Consider the following 17,124-nt stretch of genomic DNA (forward strand, 5'->3'; position numbering starts at 1 on the left):
CCTGGCCCCATCAAGGAGAAAACGTGGCTTCACTCTGTATTGTCACCACGACCACTGGCGTTCATTTGCACCTGTTCTTGCCTTGTTGAAGAATTTCCAGCTCAGCTCTTCTGCCACTCTGTCTGCAGTCTTCTGGGCTTGCCCGGATGGTACCTTCAGACCACCCCGAGGAGAGCATGGGGGTGTTTCTGGCTGTACCGAGCCAGCTGCTCTTCTTGCCGCTGTCGCTGAGGATTCTCCTTGCTGAGACACTGGGGAACACCGTGGCCATCTCTGAGTCGTTGACAACTTTTATCACAAGTTTCTGCTGTGGATTTACCTGTGGATATTTGTCTGCCCCACTGACACTGCTGTAACAGTTGCCTCTAACTGAGCCTCCAAGGCCGCATCTGAAACCTTTGGTTAAGGCTCTCGGCTGACTTATTTTCCTACCTCTCTGCTGCTAACCTCCTCCAACGTTTCACTTACCCAGAATGTGGGCAGAGGGTATGCCAGGACTGCTGGAGGCCCTGGGTGGATCATGTGACAGACGGCTGGCCATCTTCCTGAAACCCATCAGCTGCTTAAAGACGACGGTATGGATTGTACCCATTTGCTAAGGTTGCTTTGCACCCCAACTTGGCTTTTTCCATGGGATAATGTGAGCTCTGCACAACCTAAGGATGAGCTTCATTTTAATGTCTATTTTGTAGAAAAATGGGGCCCAAAGAGGTCAGATGACTTGTCCAGGGACTCATCGCTGGGAGCTGGAGCTGGAAATCCACCTCCTGCTGTTCTGCCTGGCTCCCGGGTCTGAGTTCTCCAGACTGGGAAAGGAAGTTTCCTCTGACCACAAGAGTGAGAAAGCAATAATCTGTCTTGACTGGGCAGAGTGGAGTGGGAGAAGATACCTGACTGGGAAGGCCGAGGTGTTTGGATGCATCTTTTGAAGACCCAAAAGTCTTGGATTAATTTACATATAGTCCGTGTCTGCAGCCAACAAGGCTCTCCCCCCACTTTGTCTCTTTAAGGCGTCTTGTTTTTCTAGTTCTGCACTATGCATTATGGATTAAGTACCTAAGTCCTTGCTTTCTGGGGTTTTAAGTAATTATCACCCCAGAACTAAAGGACTCCCCAGCAAGGGGTTTAAAGCCAGCAGGGTCCCAGTGGAGACTGTAATGATATCTAGATAAAGCTATGTGGTCCAGCCAGACCATGGAATACTAAATAGTCGTTCAAAAGGAAAGTTAATTTTGTTTTTCAGAACTCTTTAAATCAGGTCATATAACCATGTGGTCGCTTATTTGTGGAGAGTCACGTGGACAATTGTAAATCTGAAAAATCTGGATTTCAGACAGTCAGTGGCTTCTGAGGGTGGGATGAACAGGGAACTTAAATAGAACAAAACTTGGAAATCTTCAAAACAAATTTTCTTACAATGAGTACGTGTTATTTTTGTGAGGATGTTAAAAATTCACTTTCTTTAAAAGGGAAGGTGGGAGAGCTGTGTTTAGCCCCTGTCTGAGAGGAGTTCAGTCTTAGCCGGGAGGACTGGAAGTCTGCCTGGCACACCTGAGACTCTGCCCCCAAAGCTCCCTTAGCTTAGGTCTGCTGTGACACTGGCAGACCTAGAGTCACATCTCCCTTAAGGCCATTGACCACCAAAAGCTTTTACAGGTACCTAGCAGTGGGGATGACCCCCATCTCAGGTCCTCTGTGGTCCGGGGCAATGGTTGTGGGTGCCAATCCTAAAATAGCTAAGGAATGTAACGTCTGGGGCCAGAAGTTTCAGGCTTGACTTGGAGGTAGAGCTAGATCAGCAGTTTGAAGGGAATGTAGAAGTTTTTAATCCTTTCCCAAACACCTGTAGGGATTCCCCGGGTCCTGTTGATTTGAGAGCGGCTGTTTCACCGTGACAGGTACAAGCTCCCTCAGTCCGTGGTGATGTCTTGGCTTGTTACCTCATTGCTGTGTATCTTCCTCACCTCCTCCGTCTTGCTTTGAAGTTCTTTGAAATACTCCGTAGATGATGTTAGATGATGTTAGTCCTATTTAAGGGTCATGGGACTTGGGCTGTCCACTCCAGTGGTCCTGTATCAGTTTGTGGTCTGTAAAATGGGCACAGCCCTTCCTCTCCTGAATGACTGTCAGGATTACAGGATCTCTTTGGATGGTGCCCAGGGATGTATATGCACATACAGGTGGCCTTGGTTGCTTTCTCTTAGGCTAGTCAAGAAGAAATATATGTGCATGGGTGGGGGACAAGCATACCCAAGGTCCTAGCCAGTCCCAAGAAATATTTCCATCTCTGAGAAATATTTGACACCATATAACCTATCCCTCAGTCTTATGACTAAGGGAGCATTCTGTCTTGGCTGCGGGGGAGCGTGGAAGCCTCTGAGCTAGGTAGGAGCTTGGATTTGGGGGAAAATGAGATGGGGATCCTTGGTGCTGGCAGCGAGGTGTCAGGCAGCAGAGTCCTGGGTTAGGTGTGGGGAGGAGCGGGAGAATGCCTGTTGTGTGTGTGTGGCTGGGTGTACTGAGGTTCTTAGGACCATTGGAGAGCCCTGTGAGAATCCCAAGGAAGTGCCAGGGACTGCCACGAAGTCCATTGAGCAGTGGCTGCGTGTCCAAGCCCCCGTTACCTTACTGTAGTCCCCTGCAGTCGGTGCTGCCTCTCCCCCTTGTGCAGATGAGGAAATTTCAGGCTCAGGGAATCGAATTTCTGCCCCAGCCACACAGATAGATAATAAGTACCAGTCCACGGCTCCTGATCCATCTGGTTTCAAAGACTCTGCTGCTTGCTCCCGGTTCTGTGGTTCTTTCTGTGTTCTCTGATGACCGAGGACATCAGCTTTTATTCCACCAGTCCTGGTACTCCTCTGCTCTGGCCTAGCCTGTCCACAACCCACTCTACAAGCCTTGGGCTTCTGCAGAATCATGGAGGCTTTGCCCAGGTTCCAGCTTTGGGTGGGAGGTGCTGGCTGCTGATGTTAAAGGCATGTATGCATGAGCTATGAGCTTAAAAATGGATTCCTCTCCATTGAAAGGAAGCCCTGGTGACCGTGTGGGTTTTAAATGCATGCATTATTTATCTTGGGCTTGAAAACGGGCATGGGAAACTGTCCTGAGACTGGAGCTGGGGGCTGACGCTAGAAGACATAAATCTTCTACGTTGCAGTCCATTAACAGATTTTGTTCAGCCAGTTGAGCATGTGGGCACTGAGGGGGCAAGTCGCAGTGGGGGGGGAGCGAGAGGGAGGGGCAGAGCATCACCTCTGCCGTGTCCTACCTGCCATCACTTATCACCAACTTCATTGCAGCAGCAGCAACTCCAGGCACAGCACCTCTCCCATGCCACACATGGTCCCCCGGTCCAGCTGCCACCCCACCCGTCAGGCCTCCAACCTCCTGGGATCCCCCCAGTGACAGGAAGCAGCTCTGGGCTGCTGGCACTTGGTGCCCTGGGCAGCCAAGCCCACTTGGCGGTGAAGGATGAGAAGAACCACCATGAACTGGATCACAGAGGTGTGGCTCTGGGTGGGCTGGTGTGGGCAGGGTGGGCTGGGGCTGGATGACACGCTGGAGGTACAAGTGAATGACAAGTGCTATCACCTGGAGTCTGGAGTTAGCAAGACTTGGGGCCATCTGTTGAGTCCTTAGGCCCGGTGACCTGCCCTAGAAGCAGTCTGTATCTACGACAGCTGCCTTCTTCCCAGTAGCACCCTGCCTGTCTTGAGAGCCAGCCCAGCATGTCCTTCAGGATGCTTTCAGGATTGGAGGAGGGCCTTTGCTCTCTTCCTCTATCTCGTCAGGTTCCTAGCAGTGTAGAAGCCTTGGAAGAGGTATGCAGTTAGTCCTCAAGCCCTGCTAGGGGTGTTGCTCAGTTGGTAGGACTCTCGCCTAGCAGGCCTGAGCCCGGCGTTCATTCCTTGGCGCCATATAAACTAAGGGTGCAAGTGCATAACTGTAAGGCCAGGAGATGGAGATGGAGGCAGAACACAAAAGGTTGTGGTAATTCTCAGCTGTGTAGTGAGTTCAAGGACAGCACTGGGTCCTTGCAACCCTGTCGTAGACGAGTTACTGCTCCATTTTAAGTGCAGGTCTCCAGCAGAGGTGACTAGAAGGTTGAGAAGTCAGAACTCTCACCCGGCCCGTTCTGAAGACGCAGGAAACAGAACTCTAGGGCTCTGAAGGACATCTGAGTTCAAAAAGACCTATCTGGTCACAGGCAGCCCCATACTAAAGTTGCCAGCTTATATATTTGGCTTTTAGGTGTTTACTGGGCCACATGGTCAACATCTTCCCAGCTCCCAGGGACTTTGGGGGAGGAGTCACCGTCCTAGCTCTAGTCCATGCTGTATCCTAGGAACCAGGAGCCAACTGTTTTGTCCCTTCTTGGCAGAGGAGGAGAGGACCATGGGAGCTGCTGCTTAGCTAGACTGGTGTAACCAGAGGCCTAAGCATTTGGGGGCTTTTTGGCAAAGGAACGGAGAATGGTGTTGAAAACAAACAGTAAAAGTCACTCCTAAACTCCATTGAATTTTTTAAGAACAATAACCTTCCCAGCTCCTGCTCGTGATTCCAGAAAGCACAATGACAAGCAAGCTAAGGCTCCTCTGACACTGTCGGGGAGAAGATGACGATGGTCTCCCAGGCCATGCTGGGGCCTGGTGAGAGGGGACCACTGGAATGAGAATTGAGATGCCCAATTTCCAAGTTGAGAACTGGCACCCAGGGATCTGGCATCAATCAGGCTAACCGTGAGAAGTGGCTTTAACAAATCACAAGTTAACTGAGTTGCGAGTGACCTTTTACCTTATTTTTTTCTTTTTCTCTTCCTTGGGGGTCCTGACCCTCTTCCTGTCATGACCTTCCCATCCAAAAGAGAGAGAATCCAGCGCGGTAAGTGTGGGTTCTCTGGATGTTGGTGTGGGGACAGGCACGGGAGGAGGGTGGGCGTGCCTGGGGGCTTGCTTGTTCCTAGAACTACAGGCCTGGCAAGTGGCCTGTGTTGCCCACAGCTAACCCCAGAGTTTCCCATTCTGCACTGTGGGTTTATCATTTGTTTATGTGTACCCAAAGCTGAATGGCCTGGCTTCAGGGTTCACGTGCGGGCGACAGTGTCTCCGTTACAGATCCAGTGCTAGGGGTAGGAGTTGCTGTCCTCTGTTGAAAGTGACCTTATGTTAGGGAAGCCTGTTAGTTCTCCAGGGGGTAGGCGCTTGCCTGAGTGAGCTCTAACTCCCCCTCACAGAAGTGGTCTGCTGAAACCCTCAGCCTTGCATCTTCCCAGGGGCTTTTTAAAACCTGGTATGTCCCCACGTCTCCTGGGCCATGGTTCATCAACCCTATAGGTTGGGTGCTTGCTCCCAGCATTATCCTGAATCCTCCTTCCTTCAAATGCCTGAGGTTTCTCCCTGCTCTGCGTTTTTACTCAGTTTAAGAAAGTGCTAGCAAGCAGGCATTAAGGCCAGGCCGCCTGCGTGTCTGCCAGCTCAGAGATTTGCTGTAAATCTTTCTGATCACACTGAGGCTCCGAGGTTCTGTTTCAAGTGAATAAGCCCTCTGAATAAGCGCAGTGGAGTCTGGATAAAAAAAAAAAAATCCTCCAGCGATTAGCAAAGCTATTTTATTCCTCATCGCCATGCTCATATCCGGGACCATCTAATCTTCTAGGATGGCTTTGGCTATTACCTCATGTTAAGTAGGACTTGGAATGTCAGACCGTTAACTAGCCATCCAGGCAGCAGCCTCCTCAGGAAGCTCCCTCGCCCTGACCTGCCTTCCTTCCCCATCCTCCCTCCCCCCAGACTGTTTTCAAACCTCCCATAGTATGAGTCTCTTGCCCTTTCCTCTTGCCTTGCCTGTGCTTAGAAACCCAGGTCCCCCCTTGGGCTCAGGAATGACTAGGCACAGAAGAAAGGAAAGATTAAAACTGAAAATCCATTTTGATTGCTTTGGTGTTGATCCTTAAACGGCAGCGTTTTTGGAGAGGCAGTTTGCTTACATAGAAGGCTGGTACAGGTGTGTGTCCGTTCATGTTGTGTCTGCTCCCCCTACTCCCAATCCAGTCTCAGCCTTATGAGATATTGTAGTGTCTTGTCTTGAACCTCAGTTTCCTTATGCATGCCATAGGAGTTACCCTCCCTACTCAGACAGCCTCTCAATCTCAGCTTTGATAGGAAGAGCTCTTCTAACAGGAGTCCTTACTTGGTTAGAGCTGGCCTTCTCCGGGAAGTGGGCGGTTGAAGCCCAACTCCCCTCTCTTCATACCTATTCACTTTTGGCCTGTGCCCCTTTGAAAGCTCTCTGCTACAAACCCATAGAGACTCTCCCAGGCCTTCAGCCCTTTGCCCTGTAATGCTCCCTGGCATCTGATCTGGGCGGACTCAGCACAGGGACTGGAGAATGAACTGAACTGAATTCCATGCCATCCTATGGCTGGGTAGCTCAGAGTGGGTTCTGGTCTGGGGGCGGGCTGTGGAGACTGTGTCCTCGCGGCTGTGGTGTTGGATGGTGGAGATTGGAATAATCAGCCTTAGGAAAACAGGTTGTCAACAGTCGAGGCCTCCAGCAGGAAGGACAAAGCTGTGTCAGAGAGGGGAGGGGGCTGGGTGGACAGGCTGGAAGCTGTCCCAGAGGGGTTAGTCTGGAGTCCAATTAGAGGTAGCTTCATTCATATTTCCTTGCCTAGCTGAAGCAATAAAAAATACTTAGTTTTTTGGCTGCCTGCCAACCAGAGGCGGGCTGGATCGATGCCGCTAAATGCCTGACATGACTCTCCGGTAGCGGCGAGGGTTTTCAGCCTGACTGCATGAGAAGAAAGAGTTCCCTGTTCTCGCACTAGGTCGCAAGGAGAAACACGAGCAGCCACCCTGTCCCCTCCCTCCTCTCCATCACCCGCCTGCGCAGGGGCAGCCAGCCTGAAGGGCTGGAAGCATTTCTGCTTAGCACGGGGTGGCCGCCACCATCGGAGGAAATGAAATGAAATGACGGTGATTTTTTTTTTTTCTGCCTGTGCTTGCAGCAACTAATTGAATTGCGGCTGTGCGCGCATCACCGCCGCTCGCCCGGCTGCGGGGAAGGTTGAGCTGCAGTTCCATTATAACCTCCATTTTTTTTCTTCAAGGCTTGATAACTCTGCCATTTTAATTTGCTTCAGGCAGAAACTTGGCAGGGAAGGGCTGCCCAGAAAACCAGCTTAGGAAAGGAAATTAAGTTCTGCGGCTGGCTCCCTCCCGCACCATTCCCCCCAAACCCATCCACCTGCTGGCCATCCTGTTCCCTCCCAGTGAACCCTGTCCCTGGGCCAGCACTGGCCTCTAGTAAGATGGGGGAAAGAGAAGTGAGGGATTGTCTTGCCTTCAGTGCCCTTCTTTGTGAGCAGTTCTCGCTCTGTGTTCCCACGTGACTCTACGCATCTTCAGCCTGCCTCCGGCTGAGGACTTGTGGCCACTCTCTTCCCTGACCTCCCAGGGAGGACAGAAATGCCTTATTTATTCCTTCACTCCTGACGTCAGTGTCGCTCTCAGCGTGGGTAGGTTTATCAGTCACTTTCTTATCACTGTGATAAATAACTGGATCATGGTTTGAGAAGATGTAGTCCGTTAGGGCTCTAGGAGCAGCTTATGGCTGGAGCAACAGGAACGTAAGGCAACTGGTTACGTCATGGCTGCAGTGAGGATGAAGCTTGCCCATAATCCTCTATGGCCTTGTGTCTGCCAACCAGACTCTGTATCCAGAAAGTTCCAAGACCTCTCCAGTACCATCAGCTGGGACCAAGTGTTTTAACACATTAGCCTGTGGGGGCATTTCACATTCAAACCATGGTGGGCGTGAGGGAGGGTAGAGGTGTATACACTGAGATCTTAGAACGTATCCTGGAGGGGCATCAGGCCTTCATGGTTTGCACACATACCTTGCCAGAGTCTCCCCTCCATGTGCACAGCCTGGGGATACCCTGTTTCCAGCCCTCTGTGGTGCACATGGGCCTCAGGTTCTCTTTCTCAGACCTGTAGTCCCTAGGGATTATCCTCTCTCACTCTGTAGCAGAGGAAGGATTGAGAACTCTCATTGCTCTGCCCAGCATGAACCCCCTGGATGTTCCGGGGGCTGCCTTCTGTTGGAGACCATAGCTTGGTCTGCAACCACAGAGGGATGGCCCCTGTAGGACACTTGTTCCCTCCCTGAGTGTCGGGGGGGGGGGGGGGTCCTATCTTAAAGAGAATGTGACCCCGCCGGCTTTGTGTCTTCAATGAGTCTGGTTTCTCTTCAGTTTGCTGGAGGCTTGGTGGTGGAGGGGCGGGGGCTCGGAGTTGCTCTTTTATACTTAGGACTCTGTCGGCGGCCCAGCGCCTTTTCCTCTATCCCTGCCAAACTTGCCATGGAAGTTCCATGTGTGCCCCTGTTTTTGGTCAGGTCTTACAAGATTCCTCTTTCCTTTGAGTAAACTGAGTGACAGGACTTGGCCTAAGAAAGGAAACAGCCCGCTCACTGCAGGGTTCACTATTGGATAAGCAGCATCTTGTTTCCAAAAATGGAGGCTAGTTTGGGAAAGCTCCCCGGGACCCATGTCACTCTGGGAATATCCTGGGTGAACTGGATTTACAGGCACAGGGTGTCTGCCCACTTCCTCCTCCTGGCCCATTGTCATCTGCTCTTGTTGACTTGGAGACTGTGTGCAAAATCACATTCAGCATGGAGTTTTGACCCCAAGATCCTCCTCTTCTAGAACAATTCGGTGTCACCGTCAGAAAGCCTGCGGGCCAGTGAGAAGCACCGGGGATCTGCCGACTACAGCATGGAAGCCAAGAAGCGGAAAGCGGAGGAGAAAGATAGCCTGAGCCGATACGTATGTAGGGGTTAGCGAGTGGCATCATGGGAGAGGGGTGTGTGCTGGGCTGTGGCCACAACCCTGGCAGCTGGGTACTGAGTCAGAGACTGTAGTGGGACAGGGCCCAGACGAAGTGGTCAGGTGAGACTTTGGGAGAGAAATGGACAAGGGAATTGTCTCAGCCTTTGTGGGGTCTGGGGAGAGCTAAATGCTCTTTCTAGACAGTTCTCTTGTCGTACCCACGCTCAAAGAGAGTTCCCTGGTGTACGCGAGTGTGAGCCCCACAGCCCCCACAGACCTCTTCAGGCATTGAGCCACTAAGACACAGCTTATAACAACTTGATAGCTTGACCCAGACCTTTAAGATCTCAGTGGGAGCATACACGTCCCATTGCCAGACTGAACAAGGGTGACATCTGAGACTAGAGGGACTTGTACTAGAGAGAGCTCTTTGGCCCTCCTGACTGCCCTGTGTGGACGTGCTACACAAAGCTCATCTGCACTGTGATAGGAAGCTAGTCACCCACCCCAGAGTGATGGGAATGCGACCGTCAGACTTGGCCTTAGGAATGACTGCAGCCCGAACACCAACTGGGAAGAGGGTTCTGACTTTAGAAAGCTCGGGACTGAGATAATGAGGCTGCTTACCTCAGATCCCCAGAGGCTGAGCTAGAAAGAACCCAGGAGAAAGGCCAGTTCCTGCTTGGGGTGCTGGTCATAGAAGGCAGAGGGCGCAGAAGCAGAGACAGCATGAGCTTTGGGGTTTGTCTGAGGAATATGTTGGGGTGTAAGGTGGCTTGAGCATATCAGGAGTCGATGTGAGCTCTTATTGGCCAGCTGGCTTCTCTTTTGCTTGTAGGACAGTGACGGTGACAAGAGTGATGACCTGGTGGTGGACGTCTCCAATGAGGTAAGGGTACCTCAGTTGTAGGGTCCCTTGGATGGGATGGGACAAATTCTCTGCAGGTAGGGTGTGTTCTTCCTGCTGTCCGAGCAATGGAGTCTCTGTTCTGGGCATATCAGGGAAGCAGGAAGACAAGGTGGTCCTTTGGTGCCTGGTGGCTGTGTGTGTGGGTACTGACAGGACCATGGTTTTCTAGGTGCCAGTTAGTGTTCTGGACTTGTATAAGGCCTGGGGCAGGTCACTCCTCCCTCTCGCCAGGTTCGTGTTCACCCCACCTGTGAGGTGAAGTGCTCAAACTCAAGGTTAAGAGCTAACTGCCCTGCACCCAAGTCCTCTGACTTCCTGTGTCCAGGGCAGGGACACCTGCCTGCAGCTTCCGAACTCTGTAACACTTGTGTTCTCAGGACCCAGCGACGCCTCGGGTGAGCCCAGCACACTCCCCTCCTGAAAATGGGCTGGACAAAGCCCGCCTGAAGAAAGATGCCCCTACCAGCCCGGCCTCGGTGGCTTCTTCCAGTAGCACGCCCTCCTCCAAGACCAAAGACCTTGGTCATGTATGTGGGGTCTGCCTTGGCACCTGACAGATGTGGGCAGGGAAGGAGAGAAATGGGAGGTGTGCAGAGGCTGGAACTCAGGCTGTGCTACTTGGAGGGTGGGAGTTGGGGTGTGGAAAGAGCGTGGCTGTTGGGATTGGCTGCATTTAAGTCATTAACCCACACCAGCCGAGCCTCTCACTGCTGAATGTATCAGAGCCTTGGTTCCTTGTTTTAAATTAGAACCTTCACCACAGTCCCTACCAAGTAGGGACTTCTGTTCACCCCATGCTTGGCTTCATATGGGATCAGGACTGGGCATTTTGCCCAGCTCTTGGGAGAAAGGAATCCTCATGGCGTCTCTTGGTCTCTGTCTCCCCTTCTCAGAATGACAAATCTTCTACACCTGGGCTCAAATCCAACACACCAACACCAAGGAATGATGCCCCAACTCCAGGCACCAGCACGACCCCGGGGCTCCGGTCAATGCCGGGCAAACCTCCAGGCATGGACCCGATAGGTATAATGGGTAGGCACCACGGGCCCTGGTCGATCTGGTGGGGGAAGGGTGGTTGGTCCTTAGCCAGGCTGGGGTCAAACAAATGGTGAAGAGCAGAGGAGTGTGTTCAAGCTGGGGCTTCATAGTTCTGCCTGGTGATCTGCAACATCAGGCTTAAGGAAATAGAAGCCTGGACCTTTGACATTGGTATATCAGAATTTATGAGGCTCTTTGACATTGGTACATCAGAGTCTACAAGTCCACTTCTGTTAACGGTTTTGTGAGGCCTTCTTCCCTGGGCCTTTGAAAAGAAATGAACCCGTCCTTGGGCTCTGAAGTCAAGAATCCATTTGGGTGGTTCATCGTAGGCTGCTGCAAAATATAGGAGGGCTGTGGCCGCAGCTCTATCTAGCAGGAGGGGGTGCCCACCCTCTCTCATGCCCACTCCCCACTGATGCCCTCCTCATTCACCTCACAGCCTCCGCCCTGCGCACACCCATCTCCCTCACCAGCTCCTATGCAGCACCCTTTGCCATGATGAGCCACCACGAGATGAATGGCTCCCTCACCAGCCCAAGCGCTTACGCCGGCCTGCACAACATCCCACCCCAGATGAGTGCCGCCGCCGCTGCTGCAGCCGCCGCCTATGGCCGATCGCCAATGGTGAGCTTTGGAGCTGTACGTAGACCTTTTGGCTCCTTTTTGGGGGTGGGAGCATTGGGCAGGGAATGGGAAGCTGGCAGGGTTGGTGTGGTACATGTCCATGCATGCTGAAGGGACCTTTGTGTGTTTTCTTAGGGTTTTTATTGTAGCAGTGACGTAAAGCAACTTGGGGAGGAAAAGGTTTATTTCATCATGGGCTGGACCCACCCCCATCAATTGCTAATTAAGAAAAGGCCTTACAGCCAGATCTTATGGAGGCATTTTATCAATTGAGGGTCCCTCCTTTTCGATGACTGTAACTTGTGTCAGGTTGACATAAAACTAGCCAGCACAGCGTGTGCACCTGACAGCTGCTCGGGAGAGAGCACCCGCTTGAGAAGGCATTTCTGTACGGGGTGGCAGACCTGGGCTTCGCCCTATCTGCCTGCTGCTCTCAGATGACTAAAGATAGCTCTTGGACTGCCCTTTCTAGTCTGAGGCCAGGGCTTATACCCTGAAAGGGGATAAGAGTCCCAATAAGAGCTTAGTGACATCTGGCCAGGTAACAGGGTTTTGGTGAGGTGGGGCTGGCGGTGACAATAACTGAGGATAAACAGGATTAAGGCTGGCAGAAAGGACTTGCTTTTTCAGGACAGTTTTTCTCTGTGCTTCCTGTACCTGGGGTGGCCTTACTTCACAGGCTTACAGCACACTCAGGGAGGAGAGAAATGGGACCGGGCCCACTCTGTCTGGCAGAGCAGAGGATGCAGGTCAAGAGATGGGGTTTATTGCTGTCCTGTGTGTTACTATCCTGGCAGGACACTTCTCCTTCCTAGCATTTGCCTTCTCTGACATGGGCTCTGTTCAGCAATGTTGTCACCTGATTCTGGAGAAGCCACAGGGTGTAGCACGCGCAGATGATTGTGGCCATGGGGAATATGTGGTGGCGAAATGACTCAGCCCTTCTTTCTTTATAGGTTGGTTTTGACCCTCACCCCCCTATGCGGGCCACGGGCTTGCCCTCAAGTCTTGCCTCCATTCCTGGAGGGAAACCGTAAGTACTTGGTTATTCTCTTTGCATGCTTCATGGGGTACACAATGATAGTACCCCCTCCATCCTCTGAGCAAGGGTCCTGCTGGATGCACCACCCTAGGCAAGGTCATGACCCAAGGAAATCAGTCACAGAAACCCCCTGCCAGGGCAGCTGAGGGATGCTTAGGCCTGGGTATTTGACTCTGGGAGGACTAGAGTTCCTGTAAGCAGAATTCATGGATCTATCTATATGGGCCCTGGGGATTTCTTCAAGTTCTGCCTGCTGCAAAGACCCCAGCTCCTTCCCTGCCTCGAATTCCCCTGCTCTTTGCACCGTGGGTTATTGGGAAAATTGAAGGTTGAGCCATGCATACCACATAGAAACTGGCACTGTACTTAAATAGTTCTCATGTCGTTGAGAAGGTACCCACAGTAACATGGGCAGAACAAACTGGATCCCTAGTGTCACTGACACACACACATAGGTAAAAGGGCATTCCGTAGCATCCATGGAACTCCTAAACTGATTTGGAGCAAGGCTGTATAACTGGAATAAAATTCAAGGTTGGAATATTAAGTAGGTCCTAACCTGATGAAGCCATCCTAGTACCAAGGGGCTCCTGGACTTAAGGGATTTAAGGGAGAGGGGCTTGGAATCAGGGCAGAAAATCATGGTGTGTCTATACATTGACTTGGAAGGGGGTAGATGGTAGGAGTGACCCACCTCCTTCTTGTAGGGCGTACTCCTTCCATGTGAGCGCTGATGGGCAGATGCAGCCTGTGCCCTTCCCCCATGATGCACTAGCAGGCCCCGGAATTCCCAGGCATGCCCGGCAGATCAACACGCTCAGTCACGGGGAGGTGGTGTGTGCTGTGACCATCAGCAACCCCACCCGGCACGTCTACACAGGTGGCAAGGGCTGTGTGAAGATATGGGACATCAGCCAGCCAGGCAGCAAGAGTCCCATCTCCCAGCTGGACTGCTTGGTGAGAGTCCAGGGCCATGGGCATCTTCTGTAGCTGGAGGGGAGCAGGGTAGACCTAGCCGTGGGGGAGGACAGTAGGCCTGTGTAGCCAGGCTCAGCTCTGGGTTAGCCGAACAGCTTTGGGTAAACTGACTAACTGCCGAGCCCTAGTTGGGACGTCTGCAAGTGGAGATGACAATGAGACTCCTAAACTCAAAATTTTAGAGAAACACGTGAGAAATTGAGTGGAGCTGCTAAGTTACAGACTGTGGCCTTTTCGGTCCATGGGAAAACAGTGGGTAACACTTAACCCTATTCTTCTTCCAGAACAGGGATAACTACATCCGCTCGTGCAAGCTTCTCCCTGATGGGCGCACGCTCATTGTAGGTGGTGAGGCCAGCACGCTCACCATCTGGGACCTGGCCTCGCCCACTCCCCGCATCAAGGCTGAGCTGACTTCCTCAGCTCCAGCCTGTTATGCCCTGGCCATCAGTCCTGATGCCAAAGTGTGTTTCTCCTGCTGCAGTGATGGGAACATTGCAGTGTGGGACCTGCACAACCAGACCCTGGTCAGGTGAGGCTGGCAAGGGAGCAGCTAGGGGGATTTATACCCACCCAGCCAGCCCATGATCTCAGCTCTGTGGAGATGTAAGGAGCAGTTGGGTGCAAAGGCAAAGGGCAGCTTTGGGGGAAGGTGGGGGAGGGGCAGAGCTTGGAGCAGTTCTGGTAAAGCAGCTTGAGTGGCGACAGCAGAGGGTGGGAGAAAGAACAGCATTGCTTAGCAGTTAGACCCGGGGTGGGGCAGAACTGCTGACCTTCGTGTCCTGCCTGCAAGACATCATGTGCTGCCCGCTTGGGTTCTGTGTGACCTGGGGGTGGTGCAGTGTCCTCCTGAGTCATACTGCCCTATGCAGTGGTGGACAGCGGTGCCTGCCCACAGTCATCTCCCAGGGTTACTCATGAGACCCTTGGGCACATTTTGGACTGTAGCCTTTAGACTGTGTAGCCTGAGGCTAGTTAGAGACTATACAGACTAGATTGAGGGGTGTGCCCCAACAACAGCAGGGCCTGCTACCCTAAACATTATACAGAGTTGTATAGGATCTTTCTGCCTTCCTCTCCATTGCCTCCTCTAGAGCAAAGTGGGCCCACCAAGGGGCCTACCTGGATACATATGGAATCAGGGGGTTACCCCTTTTCTCAGGGAACCTTTCCTCGGTAGCACCCCTGAATGGAGTAGGAGGGGCCTGGTACTCTAGCCCTGCTTCCTGCTGTCCAAGGGTTCGAGGCATGCGAGCGAGCCCTTTGCGCCTCCAGTTCCTCTCTAGCTTGGCTGCAGGGCTGCCCTAGTCCTTGTGATGATTCGTAGTCAGGGCCTTCCTGGGGCTCACCCTTCTTCCTTGCTTGGCCTTCCTAGGCAGTTCCAGGGCCACACAGATGGGGCCAGCTGTATAGACATCTCTCATGATGGCACTAAGCTATGGACTGGAGGCCTGGACAACACTGTGCGCTCCTGGGACCTGCGTGAGGGGCGGCAGCTTCAGCAGCATGATTTCACTTCCCAGGTGTGTAGCGCAGGCGCTGTGCTCCCCGTCTCTCAGGCCCTAGTACCTGTCGGGACAGAGGGACCACACAGGGTCATGATTGCCAAGGGGCCAGCATGAGCCAGCTGGGAAGGTTTCTTGGAAGAAGCAGTAGTAGTGTAGCGTGGGTGTGGCCTTGGAGATGGACCCCCTTGACTCATCCTAGTTCCTCAGCTTGCTCCCTGTGTTCCTCGGTTTGCTTTTGGCTCCCTCCCACCTCTGGTGTGAGCATCTGACTCAAGGCCGAAAAACCTTGACCACAATCCTTGGTATTTCTTGCCGTTAGACTTGCTTCATTATTTTAGCGCTCAGTACCTTAATGTAGAGTGTGGTAGTTGCCAATTTCCTAAGCAATGAGGGCAGCTTGCAGAGTCAGCAAAGTGCACCTCCTCCTGCTCTGCCCTCACAGGAACTGGTTATTGGGCTTGGTTTGGGAGTGAAGCGAGGAGGGTCCAACTTTGCCAAAGGAGCTGTTCTCCAGCCCTGCGGGCAGAGGGGACACTAAATTGTTTGTCCCATCAGATCTTCTCCCTGGGCTACTGCCCCACGGGGGAGTGGCTGGCCGTGGGCATGGAGAGCAGCAATGTGGAGGTCCTGCACCACACCAAGCCGGACAAGTACCAGCTGCACCTGCACGAGAGCTGCGTGCTGTCCCTCAAATTTGCCTACTGTGGTAAGCCCTGAGGCCCCAGCCTGGCGTGGGAGCCAGTGTGGGCAGCCTGGTCTGCTAAAGGGTGGGGAAAGAGTAGGATCCACAGTCTCTGAGTGAACTGCCCCTACTGGAGGGGAGAAGTGTCTTATGCCCTATCCTTTTGGACACAGATGACACCCTGGGATCCCTAATTCACAGAACGGGAGGCCAGAGCCCTTTTGTGTTGACCTGTGTTGATGTGGATCTTCCATGAAGGTTATGGCCACAGCTTCTGTGCACCTGTAGACACATGGTTCCAACTCTTAGCCCCAGAGAAACTGGCTGGGAAGAGCATGTGGCTTTGGGGGATGATAGGAGCCACAGCCAGGAACCCACTTGCTGGGGAGTCTTCTCTGACGGCTGGTTCTTCATACTGTTGGGTTTTTGCTGTTTCTGGTGCTTGCTGTCACCTTCCAGCCATAGACAGGGAAGGACAGCTGGTCTGAGTGGCTTCAGTGGGGGATCTTTTGGGGAGAAGCACTCAACTCGGTTAATTGAATCTTACTTTCTTGTTCCTGCTCCTCCTGACTCTCCCTTGATGCAGAAAAGGGCATCCTTTAGGTATCTATGAGCCTCGCTTGTAACTGCTTTTCAGGAGTGGAGAACAGCAAGCTCTAAGACCTGGTTCAGCATGTCTGAGGGTGTTTCTGTCATGCACAGACAACCTGGGGTGGGTTCTGCTGTGCCCCAGCATCAAGCCACAGTCTGAGGGTTTCTTTACCTCTGCTTGCAGGCAAGTGGTTTGTGAGCACTGGGAAAGACAACCTTCTCAATGCCTGGAGGACGCCCTATGGAGCCAGCATCTTCCAGGTACGCCCCTTCTTATCTTCTCCAGACTCATCTGAGTCAGTAGGTGGCCACAGAGATGGGGGAGGGCAGCAGGAGGCAGGACAGGATGACTCTGGAGCTAGGAGCAGACCTGGCTCATCCCTGCCTAGCCCCTACTGGATGGGGAGGATGTGGGGGCTAGAGGCACACTGTGTTGTGGTCCCCGCCCCCCACAGGGTAAGAGCATCTATGAAGGGACTCGGTCACGTGGCACCCGGGGAGTAAAATATAGTGAGCGTGGCTGACTCCATGAAGTAGCCATTTCATCCAATGAAACCCATTCAGGTTAGGATGGCCACCCCGAGCCATCGGTGTGAAGGGCATTAGCACAAACATGCATTTTTTACAGGTTTTAAAGATCCAGAGTCCCCTCCCCCCCGTCTCACATACACATCCCTCCACAGTATAACTCATAATCACTCACTCTCAGTTTTTCTTCGGTCACTCTCATTCTTAAACACACACGATCACAGCAAACCACTTACAGCTCCCTGCTTAAATGCCTGGTCCCATGTGCCATGAATGTCCCTTGGGAGGTTTCTAAGTGTCCCGTTTTCATCCTTCATCCTTCTGCCAACCTTCATACTGAAGCCAGCTCAGGAGCTGTTCCTTGTGGAGAGCAGGTGGGAG

The 17,124-nt window shown here is 52.6% G+C and overlaps 1 protein-coding gene across 12 annotated transcripts in view; it reads left to right on the forward strand.

Annotated features, from left to right (window-relative positions):
• Positions 1-17,124, forward strand: part of Tle3 (TLE family member 3, transcriptional corepressor) — a 44,807-nt gene that overhangs the window by 25,644 nt on the left and 2,039 nt on the right. For 2 of the 12 annotated variants that reach the window (XM_057766516.1, XM_057766522.1), the window contains exons 7-19: positions 3,303-3,507; positions 4,868-4,884; positions 8,714-8,833; positions 9,675-9,725; positions 10,124-10,273; positions 10,640-10,781; positions 11,230-11,429; positions 12,371-12,447; positions 13,164-13,413; positions 13,719-13,966; positions 14,810-14,957; positions 15,498-15,648; positions 16,400-16,476. In XM_057766516.1, coding sequence (XP_057622499.1) covers positions 3,303-3,507; positions 4,868-4,884; positions 8,714-8,833; positions 9,675-9,725; positions 10,124-10,273; positions 10,640-10,781; positions 11,230-11,429; positions 12,371-12,447; positions 13,164-13,413; positions 13,719-13,966; positions 14,810-14,957; positions 15,498-15,648; positions 16,400-16,476 — 1,836 coding nt within the window. The remainder of the gene's footprint in view (positions 1-3,302; positions 3,508-4,867; positions 4,885-8,713; positions 8,834-9,674; positions 9,726-10,123; positions 10,274-10,639; positions 10,782-11,229; positions 11,430-12,370; positions 12,448-13,163; positions 13,414-13,718; positions 13,967-14,809; positions 14,958-15,497; positions 15,649-16,399; positions 16,477-17,124) is intronic. The other 10 variants (XM_057766519.1, XM_057766525.1, XM_057766518.1 and 7 more) reach the window with 6 other exon arrangements.

The sequence above is a fragment of the Chionomys nivalis genome, chromosome 4 (genome assembly GCF_950005125.1).
Source record: "Chionomys nivalis chromosome 4, mChiNiv1.1, whole genome shotgun sequence".
NCBI classification, from domain to species: Eukaryota; Metazoa; Chordata; class Mammalia; order Rodentia; family Cricetidae; genus Chionomys; species Chionomys nivalis.